The 26,172-nt window shown below is 47.5% G+C and overlaps 1 protein-coding gene across 1 annotated transcript in view; it reads left to right on the forward strand.

The window, feature by feature from the left end:
* SHC3 (SHC adaptor protein 3) overlaps positions 1 to 26,172 on the forward strand; it is a 111,493-nt gene that overhangs the window by 78,119 nt on the left and 7,202 nt on the right. The window contains exons 8-11 of the mRNA XM_041745223.1: positions 2,218 to 2,368; positions 3,300 to 3,387; positions 6,972 to 7,127; positions 10,529 to 10,824. Coding sequence (XP_041601157.1) covers positions 2,218 to 2,368; positions 3,300 to 3,387; positions 6,972 to 7,127; positions 10,529 to 10,824 — 691 coding nt within the window. The remainder of the gene's footprint in view (positions 1 to 2,217; positions 2,369 to 3,299; positions 3,388 to 6,971; positions 7,128 to 10,528; positions 10,825 to 26,172) is intronic.

Below are 26,172 nucleotides of genomic sequence, written 5' to 3' on the forward strand. Positions count from 1 at the left end.
CTTTCTATTTCACTGATTCGAGAGTCCTAAGTGAGCTATCTTTAAATTCTGTCATTCTTTTTTTCTGTCGTTTACATCTGTTTTGATCTCCTCCATGAATTTTTTATTCTAGTTATTAACATTTTAAACTCTAGCCTTTTCCATTTGGTTATTTTATTTTATTTTTTAAAAAGATTTTATTTATTTGCTCATGAGAGACACACAGAGAGAGAGACAGAGACAGAGACAGAGACATAGGAAGAGGGAGGAGTAGCAGACTCCATGCAGGGAGCCTGATGTGGGACTTGATCCCGGGACTGTGGGATCACACCCTGAGCTGAAGGCAAATGCTCAACCACTGAGCCACCCAGGCATCCCTCTATTTGGTTATATCAAAAATTACTTCTACCTCTATTTTGATATTCCCTATTTGGTGAGACCACAGTCTCATGTTTATTTTTTGTTGATGATTTCCTATATTCTTATGTCTAAAGTAGCTAATTTAAAATGTTTCATCAGTCCCGAATCTGGTTTCCTTAGAAAAAGTTTCTGTTGATTGCCTTTTTTCTTGCTCATGAGCCATGATTTATTTCTTTGCATATTTCATAGTTTTTCATTGAAACTGGAAATTTTAACTACTATAGTGGCAAATCTTGAGAAGCTCCCCTCCTCAGGGTTTTTTGTTGCTACTGTTTGTTGTGGTTGTTTGTTTTAGTGATTTTCTAAACTAATGGTGTAAAAATCTGTATTCTTTGGCATATATGACACTGATAACTCTGCTTGGTTCCCATATTAGTCAGCTAATGATTAGAGAGAGATTTCCTTCAATGCTTGGTGCCATTAAATCTCCTCCTGTTTGCTGAGGAGCTGTTTGTAGTATTAGGGCACTTCAACACTCAGCCAAGGTGTTGACAACTCTGCTTTACCCTTTACTTCCTGCTTATGTAGGTTTCAAAGTCAACCAGAGGTGAGAACTAAAACCTTTTCACATTTTTCCTAAGCAGGCACACACACAATCCAGAGTATGAACACAGTGCTACACAAACATGTGGCCTTCTAGACTTCCAGAAATGTATTGAAGCTGATCAAGGTCCCTATGGACATCTCATTGCCCAGATTTTCCTTTTAGGCTTTTTGATAGCCTCCTCTTTGTTACCTACTGGTTTGTTAGAACACCAAATGCTATCTACCGCCTCAAGGAGCCATGATGTTGAACAATAGCCTCCAGTTGTTTTTGACAAATGCCACTGGGGAGGAACTTTTTCCCCTGAGCAAGCTCTGAATCAGGTCAAATAAAGACAGCCTTGAAATGACATCTTTTAGGGAATGACCAGTCAGATCACATTATGATGGATCTTGGGCACCCAGGTAGCTCAGTGGTTGAGCGTCTGCCTTTGGCTCAGGTCATGATCCTGGAGTCCTGGGATGGAGTCCGCATCAGGTTCCCTGCAGGGAGCCTGCTTCTCCCTCTGTCTATGTTTCTGCCTCTCTCTCTCTCTCTCTGTTTCTCATGAAATAAATAAATAAGAATCTTAAAAAAAAAGATTATGATCGTTCTCTGGAATGGGGCTTTGAAAGAGCCTCAGTGCTGTTTTGTCCCTTCCTTTGGCTGTCAGGCTGCTGGTTTACACTGTGATTGTGGGCTGTTGGTTTTCAAGGCTACATGGAGACAGGAATAGGGCAAGCTAAAATGCCACAAGCCACTGTTCTTATAGCTGTTTGCTTTAAAAAACATACACAGAGACACACACAAATACTACTTTCTGCAAGCTTCTGCTTAATTTCCAGGGTTTTGAAAAAGTTGATTCTGAAAAAAAAATTTTTTTGCCAGTTTTCTTGTTTGTGTTATGGAAGAGAGAATTTACAGAGGTTTTTACTCTGTCATTTTCTTCGATGTCATTAAAATCTCTGCTTTTTAGTTGGTAATGTCTTGACATATTAAAATGAATGCGCATTATCTTTAGATATAAATCCTTTCTTTCTTAATTAAATGTACTTTTGTAAAAGGGGTTGTTTTCTGTTTCAGATCTAACGGACATTTTCCAGAAGGTGAAACTGCTAATAAAGTAGAAATATCTGGCCAAACCATACATCTACTTTTCAGTGTTGGGCTCTAGATAGTGAGGAGATAGTGACTGACTCTCTTTTCTGGGGTAGCAGGTCCTAGCGTCAGATTTGTTGGTTTTGACGACAAGCTCAACTATTGGCTTAAGCTCTGGAAAAATCCTCTTCTAACAGGATGCAGAGTCTGGACGAGCCTTGGACAGAAGAGGAGGGGGACGGATCAGACCACCCATACTACAACAGCATCCCAAGCAAGACACCTCCTCCAGGGGGCTTCGTGGATGTGCGGCTGCACGCCAGACCCCATGCCCCTGACACAGCCCAGGTAAGTCGTGGTCTCCTGAGCTTTAATTCCTTCCACTTTCTTCCACTTCATTTGCAGGCTGGTGTCTAGTCCTTTGACAGAATAACTCACCTGTTTTCTCCCCTTGGATGACACAAAACAGACAAGTACAGGAGGCTTTCGTTTTAACATCATTAACCAAATGTCTTGGAACTATATTATGATTCCAAAGGTACGAGTCCTGGGGTCTCCTCTCCATCCTGGGACAAATCCTATTTAAATTTCTCCTAATGAGGAGAAGAACCAGTTCAAGACTTTTGAAAGGCCTGGGGCTCTTTGCATTCCCTGAAAAGAGAGTGGATGTGCGCCTTTAAAATGATGAGAAATTTATGAGCCTTCTTTTTTACTCATTTTTCTGATTTTTCCTTCAACTCAACATGCCAGTATGGCAGCTGCTTTTTAGAGTTACAGTATCTGGATTTTGTTACAGAGAGTTTTTTGAGGTGACCTACTTTATGTGACTGACAGTGATATTAATAAAAGTGGCAAAATAATAATGAAGTCAAGTGTCAGTAGTTCTGACATGGAGATGGACGGGGTGGACTTGCCCAGGTGTGAATGGTTGTGGGAGGTATGTTCTGACCCAGAGAACCACCCCAGCTGAAATTTCCTTTGCAAGTGATGAGGCTGCATTAAGAGAGCTCAATTTCGCCCAAATTTAGGGAGGGTTGGTGGCAGAAAATGAAAACAAAGTGGGCATATATAGTTTTGATGAGATGCATCTTATTCCTTGCACCTATGCAAACCTATTTCCCAAATCCTAATGCCAGCTGTGAGGCATGAAGGAAAAATGGGTGTAACTGGGAAAGGAACCAGCAGTCCACAGGGGTTCCTTCTCTTGCATCGTGGCTTTTAGAGATGGGGAAAGGGAGGATGATGCTTCTTCTCTTTGTGTATTTACCTGTGTCCACAGTTTGCAGGAAAAGAGCAAACTTACTACCAGGGGAGACACTTAGGAGACCCGTTTGGCGAGGACTGGCAGCAGACACCTGTCCGGCAAGGTGAGTGTCGAGGTGAGGTGGGAGACAACCAATCACGGCAGCAGCGTGCTCCCCGCGGGGAGTTCACCCACACGCAGGTGTTAGATCCCAGCACTTCCTGTTCGCATGCACCCTGGGGACATCCTTCCTGCAGGAGAGACTGCCTGCCAGGGGGCCAAGGGGCTGACCTCCCCACAGGCACTGCACCTACTTCAGACAGGTGCTGGCTGGGGGCCCCTGAAGTGTGTTTTCGATTGTCCCTACCTCTGCAATGGAGCTGAGCCCCGGGGCTCCTAACAGGCAGTAGCTTTCCCTTCCTGGTCGCACCCCCATCCAGGGTCACCCTCAGGAGGGACGGAGCCCACCTGCTCTGGAGATAGCCCCGGGGTTGTGAGGCCCCACCCCCCTGGGCCCTGGGTGCTCTCAGAGGACACGTGTCCATCTTGTCAGGGAGGCCAGCACGGACCCACAGCCCACCCTGGAAACAGTTCCCACGGGGCTAGGAGCTAGCTGCTAACCCAAGTCTTCTTCCCCAGATAGTTCCCCACACACACGGGGGTGTGTGTGCTTTAAAAGTTTCTTTTAATTTTTTTATTTATTTTTTAAATATTTTATTTATTTATTTATTTATTCATGAGAGACACACAGAGAGAGGCAGAGACACAGGCAGAGGGAGAAGCAGGCTTCCTGTGGGGAGCCCAATGAGGGACTTGATCCCAGGACCTGGGGATCACACCAAAGGCAGATGCTCAACCACTGAGCCACCTAGGAATTCCTAAAGGTTTTTTTTACTTTAATTCAATTTTTAAATGTCTTATTGATTGATTGATTGATTGATTTTAAAACTCAGTTTGCCAACATGTAACAGCCAGTACTCATGACATTATGTGCCCTCCATAGTGCCCGTCACCCAGTTACCCATCCCACCACGCACCTTCCCTCCAACAATCCTCAGTTTGTTCTGTAGAGTTAAGTCTCTCATGGTTTGTCTCCCTCTCTAATTTTTCCCCACTCAGTTTCCCTCCTTTCCATTATAATCCTTTTCACTATTTCTTATATTCCCCATATGAGTGAGACCATATGATGATTGTCCTTCTTCTATTGACTTACTTCTCTCAGCATAATACCCTTCAGTTCCATCCACATCAATGTAAATGGTACATATTCATCCTTTCTGATGACTGAGTGATAGTCCATTGTGTATATAGACCACGTCTGCTTTATCCATTCATCTGTCAATGGACATCTTGGCTCCTTCCACAGTTTGGCTGTTTGCAAATGCATCAATGTGATAGATCACATTAATAAAAGAAAAGATAAGAAACATATCATCCTCTCAATTGATGCAGAGAAAGCACTTGACAAAATACAGCATCCTTTCCTGATCAAAACTCTTCAAAGTGTAGGGATGGAGAAAACATACCTCAACATCATAAAAGCCATCTACGAAAAGCCCACAGCAAATATCATTCTCAATAGGGAAAAACTGAGAGCCTTTCCCCTAAGATCAGGAACACGACAGGGACATCCACTCTCACCACTGCTATTCAACATAGTACTAGAAGTTCTAGCCTCAGCAATCAGACAATTAAAAGAAATAAAAGGCATTCAAATTAGCAAAGAAGAAGTCAAACTCTCCCTCTTCACAGATGACATGATATATGGTATATGGAAAACCCCAAAGACTCCACCCCAAGATTGCTAGAACTCACATGGCAAATCAGCAACTCATACAGCAAATTTGTGGCAGGATACAAAAATCAATGCACAGAAGTCAGTTGCATTTCTTTTCTTTAGAAAAAAAAAGATTTTTATTTATTTACTCATGAGAGACACACACACACAGAGGCAGAGACACAGGCAGAGGGAGAAGCAGGTTCCCTGTGGGGAGCCCCATGTAGGACTCCATCCCAGGACCCCGGGATCACGACCTGAGCTACCAAGGTGCTCCATTAGTTGCATTTCTAATTTTAAGTGTGTTGCTCCCTCAAACATCTTCTTGCTCTTTCAATAACTCAGAGACCTGGTGACTAACTACACAGCGTCTGATGGAGAAGGAGCGACAAGTGAATTAAGACCTAATGTCCGACTTACGTGTCCATGTATATACATATAACCATCTCTTGGTTTGATGTTGAGACTTTCCCCTTCCTGATGGCCGTTTGTGCCGGGGAGTAAATGACAGTACGGTTTTAGAACTTCCCCCTGGTGAGACCATCTCAGGTGTTGCCTGCCCAGCTGCAGGGGGACCCGGATGTGCTGGGCTGTCACAGGGTTGGGCCTGGCCGGGGCCACCGCGCGGCTCCATCTAAAATAGGACAGACTCAGCAAACCTGAGTCATCACTTTGCCGGGGGCACGTTTTTCCTATGTTTCCATCTTTGTTCTACAAACACTTAAAATGTATTCATATAACAGATGTGTACCTAGCCACATAATACTGCGAAGGCCTAACAGACACGTTATTTACATTAGATATTGACTTTTTTGGAAAAATGTCAGGTTCACTTAAAAATGAGGTCTTTTGTTGTATGTTCCAGCCACCCTGGCCGGATCAAGACCAGACAACATAAAGACTCGCCAGGGCGGACACGTGCCTGAAACTTGGGGCTCCTATGCCTCAACAAGCTTCTGCTTCTCATTTGAAAGCAATAAATATCTTCTTCTGTTGAATAAGAATGTCCTTTGTTAACTTGCCGGCAGCCATCATCGCTAACTGAAAACTAACTCCCGGCACCCTCGTGGCCTGTGTGCCCCTTGCCCTAGTTCCGCACCTGCCCTGGTCTGAGAGGGAAAGGGCCATTGTCAGGAAAGCTGTTCACTGCGATTTTCATCTTCTCCTTTTAAAAAATTAGTCTGTAAAATCCTTCCTACAGGCTGATTTGTTTGCAGCACCTACACACACGAGCTGCAAATGGCCACGGCTGAGCCAGGACAGGTAACTCAGGACACGTGAAGTGGTGTCCAGGAGTAGGAGTGGAGACCATTCTTGACTTTGCTGGTCCTCACTAAGGACTTTTCCCAGGACACCTGCGTTCTCATGCATGTTTTGCTGCCGAAAGCCCCACTATGGGCTCTGGGGAGCCTAGAAAGCCTTCTTGCCCACAGGACTGGGCTGCGCATAGGGTGTGAAAGGCACTTCTCTCCAGAGATGGCCCCGCAGAAGGGTGATCTTGAGGGTAAATCTGTGTCAGTGTGTCAGGTACAGGGCTCCCGTTGTGCCCTGAACAGGTGTGATCACCCAATACCCTCACCCCTTGGGTGACAACGGCAGGGCCCTCACCCCCGGGCTGGCCTCGGCTTGCTCTTGACCCAGCTGAGAGGTCCCCTGGAGGCACTGCCTGGGGGTAGGGGTCCTCAATCACACGCCCACCTGGGCCTCCTGCGCAGAGCCGGGGGCATGAAGGCTGGGAGACTGTCCCAGCCAGCACAGAGCAGTGGTGACAGTGTCCGAAGAGGGGCATGTAGGTGATGGGGACCCGCTGGAGGCTTACCTGATGGATGGCCCATAGGAACGTCTCTGTGAGGTGTGGGGCAGCTCACCTATAGTGCCCAAATGACCAGTTTCCATTGTAAGAGGAAAGAGGGCTCGCCTTCTTGTTGCAGGGTCCTTGGACATCTACAGCACGCCGGAAGCGAGAGCGCCCGCGGCTCCCGGAGAAGCCCCCACCTACGTGAACGCCCAGCACATCCCCGTGCAGGCCACGCCAGCCTCGGGCAGCAGCGCCGAGAGCAGCCCGCTGAAGGACCTCTTCGACATGAGTGGGTTGCCATTCCTCTGAGCTCTCTGCCCTGCTTTCGCTTGACATCTGTGCAGTTAGCACGCTTTCTGCTAACGGGGTTTTGGTGAACAGGGATGCCTTTGTGCACTTTTCTGGGTTGTGATTGGGCTTTCCAAGGCTCTGAGCTTGGCTGCCCTCTGCTTTGGGATGGCACCCCCTCTCAGGTCTAGAAGCAGAGCCATTTCTCCTCTCTCTGGAATGACTGTCCTCCTGGAGATCTGCTCATGTGTCAGGACAAATGATGATACACACAAAACAACACTGGTTTGTGTATTCACTTAAATCTTAGTGGGCTGATAGGTACCAAATACTGGATCAGTTGCTAAGGCTGCCACGGTGAAAGGCATGCTTCACAGAGCCCTCAAGTCTGTTGAGCAAGACAACACATGAGCAAGAAAGGGCGATACACCCTCTGGCGGGCACACACGTGCTCGCTCTCACATATTCCTGTCCCTGGAGTACCTAGTGTGGGTCAGATACTATTCTGCTTACTGGGGTCTGCAGGAAAGCAAGATAGTCTCCTGGAGCTCAAATAACCAGTGTATGTTAGCAGTTGGCAACAGGTGCCCTGGCAAAAAACCAAACAGGGTAAGAAGTGTGCTGGGAAGCCCCTCAGCAGCATCATGAGGTGTGCCATGTACCTGCTGAGGGTTGTGTAGGCTGGGACAAGTAAACCATCCAGGAACTGGCTGATGAGAGTGGGAATTGTTGCTATGGGATATTGAAAGTGCTTCCTGAGCTGTACATCCCCATATTTCACATCAGTTCCTCGAGCATTTTACAGGCTGAAGAAATTCCTTAGGATTTAACAAGGTTCTTTTTTTTTTTTTTAAGATTTTATTTATTTATTCATGAGAGACACACACACACACACAAAGAGAGAGAGAGAGAGAGAGAGAGAGAGGCAGAGAGAGACACAGAGGGAGAAGCCAGCTCCATGCAGGGAGCCTGATGTGGGACTTGATCCTGGGACTCCAGGATCACACCCTGGGCTGAAGGGAGGAGTTAAACTGCTGAGCCACCCAGGGATCCCGGATTTAACAAGGTTCTATCATGTGCCAGGCATTCATTATTTCATTTAATTTTTGCAGCAGTCCTGCAGGTAGCTACCATTTTTGTCACTGTGTTACAGAGGAGAACACACAGGTCCTAGATGCTGCATCACTTTGGCCCTGGTCACCGCAGCTTTGTTGTCATGACATGCGCTCTCCCTGGTGTTGTGTGTGAATGATGGACTTGAGTGCTGCTTTGATCGGGTGGCCTTCTGACTACCAAAGTCTTCCTCCTCTGCCACTTGGGTTTCCCACACAGTAGACTTCCATTTGGACTTGCAAAAATCAGAAGAACTGGGGACTCTCAGGGCTTGGAGGCACCTTAACGTCATCTCATCAAATTTGGTTTCTGAAAAAATGTGGGTACGGCCTCAGAAGTATGAAGCAACTTTCCCAAGACTCAGACAGAGTAGTGGCTCCCAACTGCAGCTTAGTACTTGTATTTATGGTCAGTTTTCACTGTTTGATTTAGTCAATTTACCAGTGGCTCCTGGACCCAGAGCCTGAGGAAAGGTAAGTAAGATGAGGGTTTCAGATGGGAAAAATGAGAAGCAGAACCACTCTTTGTCATCCATCAAGTTCTATACCTTCTCCCAAACCAGAGAAGGGGAGACAAGAGGAAGTGAGGGCCCTGGAGATGCTAGTTTCTTTTGAAAAGTCTGGCAAAAAAATTAAGCCACTCTATGCTGTTTATTTTGGACCATGAGAGTGATGATGGTGGTGATGGTGGTAGGGATGATGAGGGTGATGATAGGGTTGATGAGGATGATGGTGATGGTGATGTGATGATGATTATGGTAGTGATGGTGATGTTGGTGATGGTGGTGATGGTGGTAATGGTGGTAGTGATGATGGGGGTGATGATAATGATGAGGGTGATGGTGATGATGATTATGGTGGTGATGGTGATGATGGTCATGATGACGATGGTGGTGGTGGTGATGATAGTGATGATGAGGGTGATGGTGGTGATGATGGTGATGTGATGATGATTATGGTGGTGATGGTGATGATGGTGGTAATGGTGGTGGTGATGCTGATGATGGCGGAGAGGTGATGGTGATGGTGGTCGTGGTGGTCATGATGGTGGTGATGGTGGTGGTTATGATGGTGGTGATGGTGACGATGATGGTGACAATAGTAATGGTCTTGATAGTGATGGTGCTGGTGATGGTGTAGAAATGGTATACAACTTTTCAATTACTCCAGGTAACCAGGAAAAAATAGGACAAAAAAAAACCCATTTTAGGCAATAATTTTAACCTGCTTTTATTCCCAGATCTGTGAACAATTGAACAAATACCAAAATCCGTGATTTGGGTTTCATTTTTTCACCTCACTCCTGCCCATCCTCTAATAATTGGTCTGATTCTATAGCATTTGTTGAATATTTGTAGGGATGGACATGTCCCAGGAACAGTGTTGGACTCTGGGGACATAGCTGTGCCCAGGAGAGAACTGTTCCTGTTCTCGTGGTGCTTGCATTGTGCTGCTTTGGCAGCAGGGTCCCATGTAGTCATCATCACACCTTACGCTGTGTGGCACCGTGTGCTTTTCGAGTGCCTTTGTACATATTGCCTCATTTGAAAATGGACAGCTGAGGTTTAATCAGATGTCCCCAGGGACTTCCTGTGCTGCTGCAGACTTTTGCTGTTAGAGCAGCAGACTTGCTGTGGGCTGCACCCGCGCTGGGAAGTGTGTCCTGAAGGCTGTGCTGTCATGCTCCACCACAGAGAGTCACACGGGAGCTTTTTCCACAGAGACACAAGAGAAGACAAGGGGAGGTAGTGCTCCTAATCCAGGGCAAGTCACACAGAGGGCACCCCATAAATGTCAGTTTTCTTCTCCTTTAAAAATTTGTCTGATGCAAGAGTTTTGAAACAAACATCTGCTGGGTTGGGTATAGGTTTTGCACTAAATCTAACTTTGTAGATTATCTTTTTTCTTTGTGTATTTCTGTTGGCATTGGCAAATTTTCATTCAGAAGAAAACAGATTTATTAAAAGGCTAGTTGATGTTCCAGAAAAAGTAGATGGTGTGTAATATGCCCGGCCTCGCACAGCATGCCAAAGTGAGGTCATTCTAACTGGCTAGACAAAGGGTGTGCTCAAATCCTTGGCACGACGCACAGCGCCCAGCTGTCTTGGGAAAGCAGACTCGTCAGAAAGTCATGCCAAGGTTTGGGCTGCAGTTAGTATTACCAGCCAGTCGTTTTTCTGTAGGTTTGTCTCTGGTGGAAGTTGCCTTGGCATTTCCATCAATCCCATTGTGCATTTTGTCATTTGCTCTTCTTGGGGGTTCACTTGTTTTTGGCAATTGTTGTTGACAGAACCTTTTGAAGATGCTCTCAGGAACCAGTCCTTGGGGCCTGTGCTGAGCAAAGCAGCCTCCGTGGAGTGCATCAGCCCCGTCACTCCCAGAGCCCCAGATGCCAAAATGCTGGAAGAGCTGGAAGGGGAGCCTTGGTACCAAGGGGAGATGAGCCGGAAGGAGGCTGAGGGGCTGCTGAAGAACGATGGGGACTTCCTGGTCAGGAAGAGCGCCACCAACCCGGGCTCCTTCGTCCTCACGGGCATGCACAACGGCCAGGCCAAGCACCTGCTGCTGGTGGACCCGGAAGGCACGGTGAGCACGGGGCAGGACGGGACCTGCCTCCTCGGAATGGTCCCCCCTGGTCTGTGTGCTGGGTGACCACGCTTTCCCTCCACTACTCACACGTGCCTGCTGAGGTCCTGGTGGCCACTCATCTGGGACCCAGGAGCCCTGGCACAGAGGGCCCGTGCCATCAGGCCAGCACCAGGCTCGTGCTGCAAAATCACAAGGGGCCTGGGGTGAAAGCTTTGATGCCGATGTCCTTTACAATAAATAAATACCAGCACTGAGAAAGTTTTCCGGGCCCATAGATTCACAGTGGACACACAAGGGCAGGGCTCCTGGGCTTTCAGTATGTACCTCAAGCATCTCTAAAAGCTGAGTCATGGAGTTTATGCTCCTAGGGTGTAAGCTGTGATGAAGCAGGACATGAAGTCCCCGTTAATTAGCCTCTTGCTTTCTGGCTCTGGACAATCACACTTTGTGACAGTGGGTTTGGCTTTTTCTGGCAGCGCAGTCAGGTCTGAAGAGCTCTGTGGGTTTGCCTGATTTCCCACCTTCCAGTCAATAAATAGATTCGGCTTGATCTTGGCACTGTCCAAGAATAGCTAAGTTCAACAGATATAATGATATTAACCGAACCGTTAAATAAATTCCAAGATTGTTGTTTAAAACCTTATCCAGTGAAAACAAAGACCCAGTTAGAGTTATCGAATAGTAGCTAAGAGTGTTGCCTGTCCTGATAGATGCGTAGGGATGAAGCCTCTGTCTTCGGTTGGACTTGGTGGTTGGGGTAGGAGTGGGGGACGAGGGGGGGACCTGACATGATTTATTGTTTCAGGTGTCTGCACCTGGGCTCTGTGCCTCCTCTCCCCTCCACCTGGACCAACAGTCCCTGGGAACGTCATGTAGATCCTTCTAACCCACCTTCTTTGGTCATGTGGATTATTCCCACATATGTACATGGGGGAAAATACATACTGTGTGTTTGTGACTTTTAGAAATTTGCAAACATGATACTGCCCCTCAAATCCCATTTCGTTTCTTTCATTTTTCCCTCTGCACATATTTCTGAGATCTGTCTGTGGTGTCTTCTGTACCCAGAAGCATCACTTGGGTTGGGGGCTGCCGCATGTCCCCCGTCTGCGGCCACATGATCCCCATGGAAGTCTCTGATGAAGAGGTGAAGGCATAGCCTCCTGCATGTTTCCCCACGATGATCTCTCTGGGGCTTATCCCAGGCCTGGGGTTCTTGGTCACAGGAGATGCCTACATCTAGTGTCACCAAGGGCTTGCATCTGCTTCCAGAATGGCTGGACTACTGGAGGCGAGGCAGCTGGGCGCCAGGGCTCCTTCCTCCTCCTCCTCCTCACTGTCGTCCTCCCAACGTGGCAAATCTTGGGTGGAGGGTGCAGGTGAGAAGGAAAGCATGTCTCGGGGCTCACACTGTGCCATCCTTCCCCGGCACCCACGGGTTCCTCCTCTGAACATCATATTCCTGCCTTTCCCCCACTTTTCTCTGCTGATCCTCACTCTGGGCTCGAGTGTTGAGTTTCTCAGCTGTAAAATTTCTGTATGAACTCTCCTGTAGCCCGTGACTTTCAAGTAGCTTGTCGTTTGGTGCATGGTGTTCTCCACTAAACACAAGGTTACCGTTTGCAAAGTTTACGGTCTTGTCTTAGAGGATCTCTTAGAGGATCTCTTCTATATTTCTATATTTTCTCAGCTTGGCTTTGAGAGCTTTATTTTTCACATTTACATTTTGATTCTGACTAGAGGTCCTGTGGCGGTCACATAAGACAGGAAGCCAGCATCCTTTAAATCTGTAGGCAGTGAGCCAGTGTTGGCTTGTACGGCTCACTCGGCCCTCTGATGTCCCGCAGTGTCTCGAGCGTCCCCCCTGTTCTGTTCAGGCGACTGTTCCATCTTGGTATGATTACCGACTGTTCAGTCATTATGGCTTTGGCATAGTCTTAACATCTGGTGGTGTGAGTCCTTCTTGAAACTCCTTTTTGCATTCTCTATCTCAGCTGTTCTCAGGCCTTTATTCCTCTTCATTCTGGTTTTAGAGTCAGTTTATCCAGGCTCCGAAAATGCATGATTTTGGTGGGACTGGCATTGCACTTACAGCTGAATTTCAGGGAGCGCTGACTGTTCTTCAGCATCAAATCATCACATCCATGAACGTGGCCCAAGTTTCTACTTATTTAATGTTAAGATGTCCCTTGTTAGTATTTAAACATTTTCTCCAGAAAGTTGTGCTTCTTTTGTTTGGTTACTTCCTAGAGGAGTCTGGTTTTAATTCTTGTTTTAAGTGGTGTGTTGTCATTTAGGCTACGTTTTCTCAAGAGTGAATCCTTCCGGGAGAGGAATATGGTGTGATCTTGGTGCCCAGAAATCTCGCTGACTGCAGCAGTTTTTCTGGAACAGCGGCCAGGCTGTGGCAAACACCAATAGCTGTGTGCCCTGCCTTCCAGGGCCCCAGCCTGCAGGATGCTCTCTCCCCAACCATGCTCACCAGGTGCCCCTGGGCATTGACCTGGAGAGGGCGCCTTGGTCGTGTTCCCGGCCTGGGAGGGGCTTGTTGGAGGCTTTGTTCCATGAAGGATGATATAAGCTTTTGGTAGATTGTCTTCATCAGCCCAAAGGATGTCACTCCCTCACTCATTCACTCACTCAACAACTGTACACATCATAGCTACCAAATCCAGGCACTGGTTCCGACACCAGGGCGACGTCCATGAACCAGTTACAAGACACGATGTGTGCTGGTGTGGAATTTGTACGTATTAATCAACAAATTACTCCTGTCATGGACATTTGTCAAATGCTTCTTTGGCATCGTCTGAAATAATGTAATAATAACGTGGTCTTACCCCAGGTCTGTGGACGTGGGGATTTGCACAGGCAGGTCTTTCAGATGCTCCATCCTGGCATTAGCCCTTCTTGGTCCTGACCAAGCCCTTCTTGGTCCTAAGTGAGGTCGAGTGTCATCGTCTTTGCTGCCTTTTGCTTGTGTTACTCATCTGGTTGGGGTGTCAACAGTATAGGGTTATGTCCATGTCTTACAGAGAAGGATTCCGTCCCGTGGTATCTCACATAGGATCCTCCAGAGAGCCCCTATTCCTGCACTGTGATTTATCTTGACCTGAAAGCCCTTATCACAAACAAGCACTCATTTATTTGTTAACCTGCTTATCAGTTGATTCCCCCACTAGACTATCATTGTGTCATGCCTGCACCTAGAACAGTGCCAGGCATGTGGTGGGTGTTCGACATGCACGGAGCAGGTGAAGGCACAGGTGGACGTCGGGCTTTCTCGGAGCTGAGCGCCCAAAGGCCACATGGTGCTAAGCAGGTGCTACTGGCAGGTGTGTCATCACAGATAAGCTTTCCTGAACAGAACCTGTGCAGAGCGGTTTCCATGGGCAAGGGCTGCTACTAATTCATCTCTGTTCTCTGAAAGAAGATACCCAAGCAATTCTGTGAGAATATAAAGATTTTAGTTGAAACTTTCAGGTATTTTTTTTTAAAGATTTTATTTGAGAAAGAGAGAAAGCACTAGCAGGGGGAGGGGCAGAAGGAGAAGCAGACTCCCCGCCAGCTGAGCAGGGAGCCTGACATGGAGCTCGATCCCAGGACCCCAGAATCATGACCTGAGCTGAAGGCAGATGCTTCACTGACTGAGCCATCCAGGTGCCTTTACGTATTTTTTTTAACATGAGAAATTCACAATTTACCTAACTTATACCATCTCATAGAGTGAAGACAGCTAATAGTTTATTTACTCAGTCTTTATGGACCAAAGGATGATTAAGGAAAGACAAGTATGACTATTAATATCCACTGACACACGGGAGGCAGGATAGTGCAGAGGATGGGGTGGGGGGAGCCAGGTGGTGCTTGTGTGCTTGCACCAGGTGTTTATACCGCAACCCCAGGCTGTGTTGTCGACGCGGCTTTAATTTCAGAGGAGAAATTTGTGGGGCCGCTGAGAAAATCTGTAAGTCACACCTACTAATAACAGTCCTTTGGGGAGGCTTTCTTCTGGGTCCACGGATCTTGTTTAATTGATCCAGTGAAGGGGAGCTTCAGCCGAGAAAGACTTAATCACAAATGTAATGTCGCTTCCTTGCTGTTAGGACACCAAAATAGACGATGAACACATTCTCTTCAATATTTATTCATCTGATTTTCATGGTAATTGGTTGGTCCCTGACTATAAAGGGGGAAACTTGGCAGAGCAGATTACTCAGAGAAATAAGGATGCAGAACAGTTCTGAGTCTAAATTTACTGCAGAGTGTACCAACCTGTGCGCCTTCCCACTGCACACGGATGGAGCAGGACGGGGGCTCCTGGGGTCGCTGGGGTCTTGGGGGATGGGGAGGGCTGTGGCGGGGCTCCTGAGTTCCCAGGCAGGGGTGTGGCAGCTGCTAGGCTGATGCTGGCGCCAGGCTCTGCAGGAGCAGCTCCAGAGATGGAGGCTGGAGTTTTCTCTGCAACATCTTCTCCATCACTTACTCAACCCTCTGGAGTCTAAAGTCCTCTCCGAGGCTCCTGTCCTGGATTCATCCCTTTGGCCAGAAGGGTCAGCAGAGTGGGGGGCGGGCACCTGCTTGGGTTTGGGTGGGCAGCTGGCACACCTGCCCCAGGGCTGGTGTTCCGTGGGCTTCCCCAACGTGGTCCCGGGGCGTGGCACACGTGAAAGCGCAAGCTGAGCTTTGCATTCGGGCAACTGTCCAATACCCTACATTTATTAGGATTTTATTTTATGCTGACAGTAATTAAGAAAACAAATGCCACCCCCATCTCTCCACTTTAAAAAGCCTTGTTATTTTAAAATTCCCTTTGTCTCAGGCAGGCTAGGCTGTGCTGAACCAGCAAATGAAATGGAAAGTCTCACTGGTTTGAGCCAAGGGGGCTGCAGCCCCCACTCACCCACGCGGCTGTGTGTTGGGAGGCTCTCCTGCCCCTTGGGTCCTTGGTTGGGGGCCTCGGGTCCTCAGTGGGACCTCTGTGTCCCCGGCCTGCCTTGCCAGCCTGGGGGTTCCAAGGAGAGGACAGGGATGGAGAGAGCAGGGCTACCAGTGGCCTCGTCGGGGACGCCTGGGCTCACGGGGACCTGACTGCAAGGGTGGCTGGGGCCTGGGGCCACCTTGTCTTAACTTTTTATCAACATAACACCTGCAAAGTGTAATTGTGCTGCCAGGTGTTCGGGAGGCTTTGTGAAGGGACAGCCCCGGAGCCCCTTACCCAGTCCCAACGCTGAGGGGCAGGCATTGCTGGGCTCTGTTCTGGGGTGCTGTTCTGGTGCTCAAACTGCTTTTTGACTGGCTTCATATATTACAGGGTCATTTCTTATGTTTCCTCTGAAGACTAACGGTTAGCCCGTTTTTCAGTTTTTGACAAGTGTTCCCATTTTGCCAGGTCATGTCTGCACCTGTAAAGATCGCAGGCCCGTGCTGCTCCGGCAGCATGGGTCCCTTCGCTCTCACCTGCCCCCGCTCCCCGTGCTGTCAGCATTGCTGGAATGCACAGAAGCAGACGCAGTAGAGTCATGCATTTCCATGTACCTACCATTTGCTGCAAAACTTACCAGTATTGTTCTGATCTCACTTCACCCCATCCCTTTTGAGGGGGGATATTTTCTTTTATTATTTTATTTTCTTTTATTTAACTTCAATTTGCCAACATATCATATAACAACTAGTGCTCATCTCATCACGTGCCCTCCTCCTGAATGCCCATCACCCAGTCACCGCATCCCCGCACCCACCTCCCCTGCAGCCCTTTGTTTCTCAGAGTCGGGAGTCTCTTGTGGTTTGTCTTCCAAGGGGGGATATCTTCTGAAGGGAAAGTACAACCTTCTTCGGCGTGACTCGAGAATGCCTTGCTCAAAGGCTCCATCACTCTGGGCACTAGAGTGTGAGTGTCGTGCCCTCGAGTGTCCTGTGCAGCCACCGGGACCGGGTCTTCCTCCTCTGCCCCTCAAATGCGCCCCGGCCACCTGCTCCCGCAGGCCCCCTTCCTGCCCAGTGGCTGCGCCAGGAACGCCTTGACCAGGAGGATCCGTTCAGAATCCCGCCCTGCTCGGGGCTGTCCCGTGTCTTCAGGTCCCTCACCCTGGCCCCCTCCTCAGTTCTATTTTCTGATGCTTCCCTGCAGCTGGGGTCAGGTTGTATGTTGGGGCGTCAGGGTCACAGAGGCACTGCAGCATGTGTGTCACTGGCCCCACTCGCTGGAAGTGGTGCTGGCAAGTGCTCCCTCGGGTGCTGGATGGGGGGATGGGGGTGAGGGGCTGGCTTCTCCCCTGCACACTCTCCCCTTCCCCTGTCATTATTAAATATTTGAGGGAAGGCACCTCGAAACTACGTAAATCCCCCCTTCCCAGCCAAACTTTCAACCTGTTCATGAATTTGTCTTCACCAGTGCCGCTCACTGGGTTATCACTGGCTGCTTCATTTGCGTCCGTGCTCCTGTGAGCGGGTTTTGGTTTCTGATGTGTCCTCATTCTTTTGCACCTTTTTCCTCCAAGCACATGACAGGATGATGTGATCGTGGTCCCCCGCTGCCATCCCATGATCGGCCACTTCTCAGAAGGAACCGTGGCCTAGTTCTTTTTCCCGGGGGGACCAAGATGTGCACGTGGGGTGTGTTTGCTCCTGCACCTCGAGATGGACATATTGCTGTAGACGCAAATAATTTTTTTTTCTTTCTTAAGATTTATTTATTTAAGAGAGAGCGTGCAAATGTGCACACATGTGTGAGTGGGGGAGGAGCAGAGGGAGAGAGAGAAGCTCAACCAGACTCGCCCACTGAGCAAGGAGCTGGATGGGGCAGTGAGGAGGAGGGCTCTATCCCAAGACCCTGAGATCATGACCTGAGCTGAAACCAAGAGTCAGCCGCTCAACCAACGGAGCCATTCAGGCACCTCCCACACCACCTTTGTTAAAAGCTGCCCAAACCCTCTTACAAAGGAGGTGGCTGGTGCCAGCAAGTGTGGCCTACCATGGGGTACAGGCTAGACCTGGCAACCAGAGGGAGCCAGGCCTGTTCTGCTGCAAAGGCTCACTCCCAGGCTGAGCGAGGGATTGGCTCTGTGTGGCTGGGGGTCATCACAGTCCCCAGGACCCCCAGCAGCCAGAGAAGAGGGATCTGGGATGCCTTTCACAGCAGCGGCTTAGAAGTGCAACTTTAAGGGCGAGAGGCAACAGAAGGGAGGCACAGGTGGGGCGCGTGCTCATCCGTGGCCATTTCTGTGTCTGCGTGTGTTAGAAATCCTATGTTCACAATAATTCTTTCAATTCTAGTCTGATACCAGAGTTCGTCCCACTTTTTTCTTTTTGTACATTTGTTAAAGATTTTTTTTAAAGATTTTATTTATTTATTCATGAGAGACATAGAGAGAGAGAGAGAGAGAGAGAGAGAGAGAGAGGCAGAGACACAGGCAGAGAGAGAAGCAGGCTCCATGCAGGGAGCCCGACGTGGGACTGGATCCCGGGACTCCAGGATCACGCCCTGGGCTGAAGGCGGCGCTCCACCGCTGAGCCACCCACACCCCTCTTTTTCTACATTTGTGACTCTTCTCCAGCAATGAGAAGCCTGACCTCTTAGCCTCCGTATTTTCACCTCTTTGGTTAACTCACCTATGTGAGTTAATACACCTCGCCACAGCCTCTGTCTCTCCCCTGGTGGACATCACCCTGACCCTGTGGAAGCGCCAGCTTCTCAGCCCAGGGTTCTTCCTGGGCTCCCTGTCCCCCGGAGCGTGCTCAGACCACCCTGCCCCAGCCCTGATGCCCACGCAGGTGCCCACCCCCACCTGGCACCCCACACCTGCCCTGTGGTGCCCTCCTGACTCATCCTGGACTCAGGTCTCCCATGGGGGGACCAGTGGGGCTGCCCCCAGCCTGTCTCCCTCAGCCTTTGGACTGATTGTTCATTCAGGAAAGAGCGGGAATGGGGAGCATAGGGAGGGAGGAGCTTTCGGAAGCACATGATAGCATCTCCAGGCACCGAGCCGATCCTCCTGTGAATACTTCAGCGTGATCTCCACCAATCAGGACGTTTAAGCCGCAGTCATACAACAGCATTGTTATAGCCGACAAAACTAAATTTAGTTACTTAACGTATTCAGATTTCTCTGATTATCCCAAAGATGGTCTTTGTATAGTACGTGTGTTGGAATCAGAATTCAAACAGGGTCCACGTGGTACATCTTGTACTATTTCCCCTGTTTGAGCGATGAGATACTTATTTGTAGAATTATCCCACATTATGATTTGGGTTGCTGTGTCCCTGGGGCTTCATTTCACTTCTTCTCTGACCCCCTCACCCTGGATTTTCTATAAACTGTTGGACACAGAATCTTTAAAAACAGCCTTATTGGGCTATACTGTATATTCATACTCATTTCACGTGGAGCACTCAGAGTGCTCTAGAACATTCGCAGGTGGGAGCATCCATTACCACAGTCAACTTGGAACATGCTCATCATCTCCAAGATGAATGCCGTAGCGTTCACCCATCACCTCGCCAGCCTCCCATGCCCTAATCCCACAGACCCCTGGGTTCTCCCTCTGCACAGAATCACATAAATACATAGATTTTTGTGACTGACCTCTTTTACTGAGTGCAGTGTTTTCATCCACGTTGTAGCATAGCACATCCTTCCTTCCTTCATAGCCAACTCATGCTCCACTTACAGACAGTGCCACGGTCTGTCTTGTGGCAGGTCTGCTGATGGGCATTTGTATTATGAACAATGGTGCTGCAAACATGATGTCCGATTTCTGCATGGACGTATGTGTCCATTTCTCTCAGAACGTATGTATCCGTTTGCCTCAGAGTGGATTTGTTGGGTCATGTGGTGACTCTGTAATCTGTCACTTGAGGAACCATCACGCGGTTTTTCAAAGCAGCTGCTCCTTTTGATATTCTGACTTTCAGTGTGTGAAGGCTCTCATTTCTCTACACCTGCTCCTACCCTTGTCATTATCCAGCGTTTTGATTCTAGCCACCCTCGTGGGTGTGAAGCCGTACGCCATTGTGATTTTGACCTGTGTTTCCCTGATGACTAATAATGTCAAGCTTCTTTTCCTGTGCTTATTGGCTTTTTATGTATCTTCTTTGGAGAAATGTCTATTCAAATCCTTTGTCAATTTTTTTTTCTTCCTTCTTTTCAAAAATTTTCTTTATTGTGGTAAAATACGTATAACATAAAGTTGACCACCAAAACCAGTTTTAACTGCATAGTCCAGTGTGTGCACAAAATTATATGGCTGTCCCCACCATGCATCTCCAGAACGCTTCTCTTCTAGCAAAACTCATTAAATAACTCTCTGTCCCCTCCACCCCCAGCCCCTGGCAGCCACCATTCTACTCTCCATCTCTATGAATGTGACTCCTGGAAAGACCTCACGTTAGTGGAATCACATAGTATTTGTCCTTGTGTGACTGGCTTGTATCACTCAGCATAGTGTCCTTAGGGTTCATCCTCACTGTAGCAGGTGTCAGATCTCCTTCCTTTTCAAGAATGCATATAGTTGCATTGTATGGGTGGACCACATTTTGCTTCCCCATTCATTAGTTGATGGACACTTATGTTGCTTCCACATTTTAACTATTGTGGAAAGTGCTGCTATTTTTTAAAAAGATTTTCTTTCTTTCTTTCTTTTCTTTCTTTCTTTCTTTCTTTCTTTCTTTCTTTCTTTCTTTCTTTCTTTCTTTCTTTCTTTCTTTCTTCTTTCTTCATTCATTCATGAGAGACACACAGAGAGAGGCAGAGACATAGGCAGAGGAAGAAGCAGGCTTCCTGCAGGGAGCCTGATGTGGGACTTGATCCTAGGACCCCAGGATCATGACCTGAGCCAAAGGCAGAAGCTCAACCACTGAGCCACCCAGATGTCCCCAAAATGCTGCTACTAACACAATATACAGATATCTCTTCGAGACTCTGCTATCAATTTTTCAGGTATCCACATAGAAGCAGAATTGCTGAGTCATATAATTCATTAACATTTTTTTTTTTTTTTTACAAACCATCAGTTTACAGCGGCCACACCATTTTATATTCTCACTGAGCATACACAGTGCTTCCAGTTTCTCCTCATTCTTGCCAACACTTGTTTTCTGCTTTTTTGGGTAGTTAGCCATCCTGACAAGGGTGAGGTGAGATCTTATTGTATTTGCATTTCGCTGATGATGAGTGATGTTGAACATGCACTTATTGTTCATTTGTGGATCTTCTTTGAAGAAATGTCAGTTCAAGTTCTTTGCCCATTTTTAAATCAGGTGGTTTGTTTTTTATTGCTGAGTTTTATAATTTTATATATTCTGGATGTTAATCCCTTGTTAGAGGAGATGCACAATTTACAAGTTGATCCCCCCATTCGGTGGGTTGCCTTTTTACTCTGTCGATAGTGCCTTTTAATGCACAAGACATGACAATTTTCATGAGGCCCAATGTCTCTGGTTTTTCTTTTGCTGCCTATGTGTTTGGTACCATATCTAGGAAACCACTGCAAATTCATTGTCTTGAAGCTTTTGCAGTATGTTTTCTTCTAAGATTTTTTGGTCTGATATTTAGGTCTTTGATCCATTTTGAGTTAATTTTTACCTATGACATTAGCTATGGGTACTTCATTCTTTCATATGTGGACATCCAGTCTTCCCAGCACCATTTGTCAAAAAGATTGTTCCTTTCCTATTGAATGGTTATGGCTCCCAAGTCAAAGATCCCTTGGCTGTATATGCAAGAATTCATTTCTTCATTTCTAGGCCTTTTCTTCTTTTCCACTGACTTATATACCTGTCTTTATATCAGTACCACACTGTTTTTATGACTGTAGCTTTGTAATTAGTTTTGGAATCAGGAAGTGTGAGCCTTCAACTTTGTCAAATTTATTGGTCCTTTCAAAGAACCAGCTTTTGGCTTCATTGATTTCCTGTATTACTATTTTCTGTTTATCTCTGCTTTAATCTTTGGGCTGTCCTTTTTCCTGCTTGCTTGAGGGCTAATAAGCTTCCTTTTTTTAGTGTCTGAAGGTGAGAGGTTAGGTTATTTGTGAGTTTCTAAATTTTCCACCTGCTGTTGGGGAAAACAAGTGCTCATGTGGGTCAAGGTGTTGATGGGAAGGATGTAAATAGTTGGCATACAGGGTTACAGGACTGACTCTTGGCATTGCAGCCCCCAGGGTCTGATGTGAACCTGGAACTGTGTCCACTCGGTCTAGAAAGGACCCAAACTTCACTTTTATTTAAAATCAGTGGGGGAGGCCAGGCAATGTGGCTGGGTGAGTCTATATCCCACTTGGGTTAGTTGTATTTGGGCTGGGGCCCCTGGGGGTGGAGGGTCTACTGGTGGGTCCAACCCAGGCTGAGATATTAGACAAAGGGCAACAGGTCTGAGTGTGCAACTTGTTGCAATGGAACCAGAGTTTAATCAGCAAACATCACTGTCTGATGGCTTTGCGCAAGCTAGTGTGACCTTTTGGAAGAGAACGGATGTAATTATTCTGTTGTTGGTGGAGTGTGCTTGTTGATATACAATCTCTAAATGGTATTTCTAAGTCCCGGGCCCCTGATTTAAATGTTCCGCAGGCAGGTCGAGCCCACCATGCCTGAAGCAGAAGGTATGGGCCCCACTCCCTTGCCCACTCCCTGTGGATTCCTTCCCATGCCTTGCCCCACCTTCAAGCTTTAGCCACGAGCACCTTCCTCCTCATGCATGTGTAGTTTATTTTTTTGAGGTTTTGCTTATTTACTTGAGATAGAGAGTGAGAGAGCATGCAGGAGTAGGGGAATGGCAGGCAGAGGGAGAGGGAGAAGCAGACTCCCCACTGAGCAGGGAGCCCAGCCCAGGACTCAATCCCAGGACCCTGAGATCATGATCTGGGCTGAAGGCAGGTGCTTAACTGACTGAGCCACCCAGGTGCCCCTCATGCATGTTTAGTTTTATAAGGAACCACCAAACCATCTTCCAAAGTGGCTTACAGTCCCACCAGCAGTGAGGAGAGTTCTCACTGTTGCACATCCCCTCCAGTACGTGGGGCTGTCGGTTTCTGGATTTCAGCCATTCTGGTAGGTGTGTAGTGGTGTCTTGTTGCTTTAATTTGCATTTCTGTGATGACATGTGATGCAGAGCATCTCTCCATGTGCTTGTTTGCCATCTGCACGTCTTCTTTGGTAAGATCTGATTGTTTTTGTGTTGTTAGTGTTAAGAGTTCTTTGTATATTTTGGACACTAATTCATTATGAGATGTGTCTTTTGCAAATATCTTCTCCCAGATTCTGGCTCGTCCTCTCACTCTCTTGACTGTTACTTGTAGAGCATAATTTTTTAATTTTAATGAGGTTCATCTTGCTATTTCTTTCATTCTTGAATCAGGCCTTTGATGGCATATCTAAAAAGTCACCACCCTAACCACAGTCATCTAGACTTTCCCCTGTGTTATCTTGTAGGAGTTCTGTGGTTTTGCATTTTACATTAAGGTCTGTAATCCATTTGAGTTAGTTTTTATGAAGAGTGTAAGGTCTGGTCTAGGCTTTTTTTTTTTTTTTTAATGTGGACACCCAGTTGTTCCAGCACCATTTATTGAAAATGCTATCTTTGTCTTTTATTTCCTTTTTTGGCTTATAACTAGGACTTCCACTATGGTGTTGAAAAGGAGTGTGAGACAAGACATCCTGGCCTTGTTCAGGAGGATGTTAGTGGTAAGATTTTTTATAGGTGTCTTTATCAAGTGGAGGAAGTTCCCCCTATATTCCTGGCTTACTGAGAGTTCTTATCATGAATTGGTTGAATTTGTTAAATGCCTTTTCTGTATCTATTGATATGATCATGCAGCTTTTTTTGTCTTTAGCCTAATGATGTGATGGATTATGTTAATTGATTTCTGAGTGTAGAAGCAGCCTTGCATACCCAGGATACATCTCACTTGGCCATGGTATGTAATCCTTTCTATACATCATTGGATTCAATTTGCTAATGTTCTGTTGAGGATTTTTGCATCTGTGTTCACAAGAGATGTTGGTCTATAGTTTTCTCTTCCTGTAGTATCTTTGTCTGCTTTTGATATTAGAATAATACTGGCCTCATAGAGTGAATTAAGTAGTATTCCTTCTGCTTCTGTCTTCCGAATAAGATTGTAGGGACTTGGTACAATTTCTTCTTTAAGTGTTTGGAAGAAGTCACCAGTGAACCCATCTGGGCCAAGTGCTTTCTGTGTTGGCAGATTATTAATGATTGATTCAATTTTTTAAATAAACAGAGGCTTATTCAAACCATCTATTTCATCTTGAAAGAGTTTTGGGAGGTTGTATCTTTCAAGAAATGGGTCCATTTTTATCTAGGTTATAAAATTTGTGAGCCTATAGTTGGTTCTAGTATTCTTTTATTATTCTTTTAATGCCCACAAGATCTGTGGTGATAACCCTTCTTTCATTTCTGACATTAGTAATTTGTGTCCTCTCTCACCTTTTCTGAGCCTAGCTAGAGACTTATGAATTTTTATTTACCTTTTTGAAGGACCAGCTTTGGGATCATTGATTTCTCTATTGATTTCCTGTTTCCAATGTTGTTGGGGCTCTGTGTCTGCTCCAATTTTTTATTCTTTCTTTCCTTCTCCTTACCATGGGTTTAATTTGCTCTTCTTTTTCTAGTTTCCTAAGGTAAAAGCTTAGATGATTGATTTCAGATCATTCTTTTCTGACCCACATAGCAAGGGGGTCCATACAGACACCTCTGTGGGCTGCAGGTTCTCTGGGCAGGAGCCAGACTGGAGTTTCAGCAAGTATTTATGGAAATGGAGTGAACTGGCCTACTTCCTTAGGCAGTAAATTTATATGACTTGCCTCTTCTGCGTGCCTTTGTTTGCATGTGTGTGTTTATAGTAGCCAGCCTACGTCCTCCAGAGATGCTGACCACTGGGCTCTCAGCTTGGGCGGCATGTTGGAATCATGGGGGTTTCATGAAACACACTGGGGGGCAAGCCCCTTCCTGAACTCCTGGGGATGCTGGCCTGGGCATGGGGCTTCCTGAATGCACTCAGGTGGTTTGGATGTGAGCCCAAGTTGACCCTCATGTCCCAGACACTTCCCTGCCATAAATCCTCAAGCACCCCTGTTGCCCCAGAGTTTGAATGAGTGTTAATCATAAGAAGTAGGAAAAAGAAGTCAACATACAGGCAACACCCCAATGGTAGTCTCAAGCTGAGTTATTTGTGCCCCTCACCTCCAAGAAAGGGACCTGTCCATGCCACCCCAGGATCTTTCTGGAGTGAGAATTCTAAAGAACTCAGGAGGATTAAAGAACCTCAATGAAAAGATGCCCAAAAAGATTTCTTTGTGAATGTGCCCATTAGGTTGTCTCCTTGGTGAGGCTCAATGCCCAGGAGTTGGGAGCTGTGGCCCGGTGGGTCCTTGCCCCTCTGGTGCTTACAGAGATGGGCAGGCAAATACATCCTGCCTCAGAGTGGGACCCCAGGAGAGGGAAACATCCTCATTTCAAAGCCTCTGCTGTTGCCTTTGTTGGTAGAGCCCAGAGCATATGGCCCAGGGGCTTTGATGGGCCCACCTGGGGTATAGACTTGGAGCAGGAATGAGATCAGGGCAGAAGGCTCAGAGATCAACATCCCATTGGTGGGCCAGTGGAGCAGGAGAGACAAGAGGGTCACATTAGGGGTAGGGGTGAGGATACTGGCACAGGTAAGGGAGGAGGAGCATAGATGTGCCCTCAGAGTCCCTGAGGGAAAAGTGGGGGAGGGCTACTTACCCCAGGGGAGGGATGGCTCCCAGCAATAAGGCTGGAGAAAGAGGTCAGGCACGCAGGGCATCCCAGAGCCATTGGGAGGGCTAAGGGCCTGGAGGGTAGCCGGTGTAGCCAGGCACGGGTTTCCTGCCCCATCTCCCACCCTCCTCCAAGGAACAGGCCTCAGGGGGATCCTGTCCAGACCAGACTGGGAGACTGCTCCTGGTCAGGCTTCATCTGTCTTCTTCAAGTGGAGTCTACACAGGGCCTGTAACAGCTCAGGGACCAGGGCACAGGCCCAGTGAACAGAAGGAAGTGGTGGGCCTCCTTCCTCACCCCTAGGTGTTCACTTGCTCAGGAGAAGCTGGTGGGCAGTCATGGTTCAGGTTCCAGAGCTGCACGGCCGGCAGTGTGTGGTGCTGCCCCTGCATCCCCGACAGGCTCACCCTCTGGTGGGAGGGGCTGTGGAGCAGGAGAGAAAACACTGGCAGGTGGCGGCGGGGGGGAGGGAGATGGTTGGGGAAGGTGGGTAGCAGGTGACCCGCTGGACTGAGTGGCCGCTGACGATGACGGGGGACTTTACAGACATGTCTCTGAAAGAGTGGGGACCCCCGGGGAGGTGCCGCTCCAG

The sequence above is a fragment of the Vulpes lagopus genome, chromosome 2, assembly GCF_018345385.1.
Source record: "Vulpes lagopus strain Blue_001 chromosome 2, ASM1834538v1, whole genome shotgun sequence".
NCBI classification, from domain to species: domain Eukaryota; kingdom Metazoa; phylum Chordata; class Mammalia; order Carnivora; family Canidae; genus Vulpes; species Vulpes lagopus.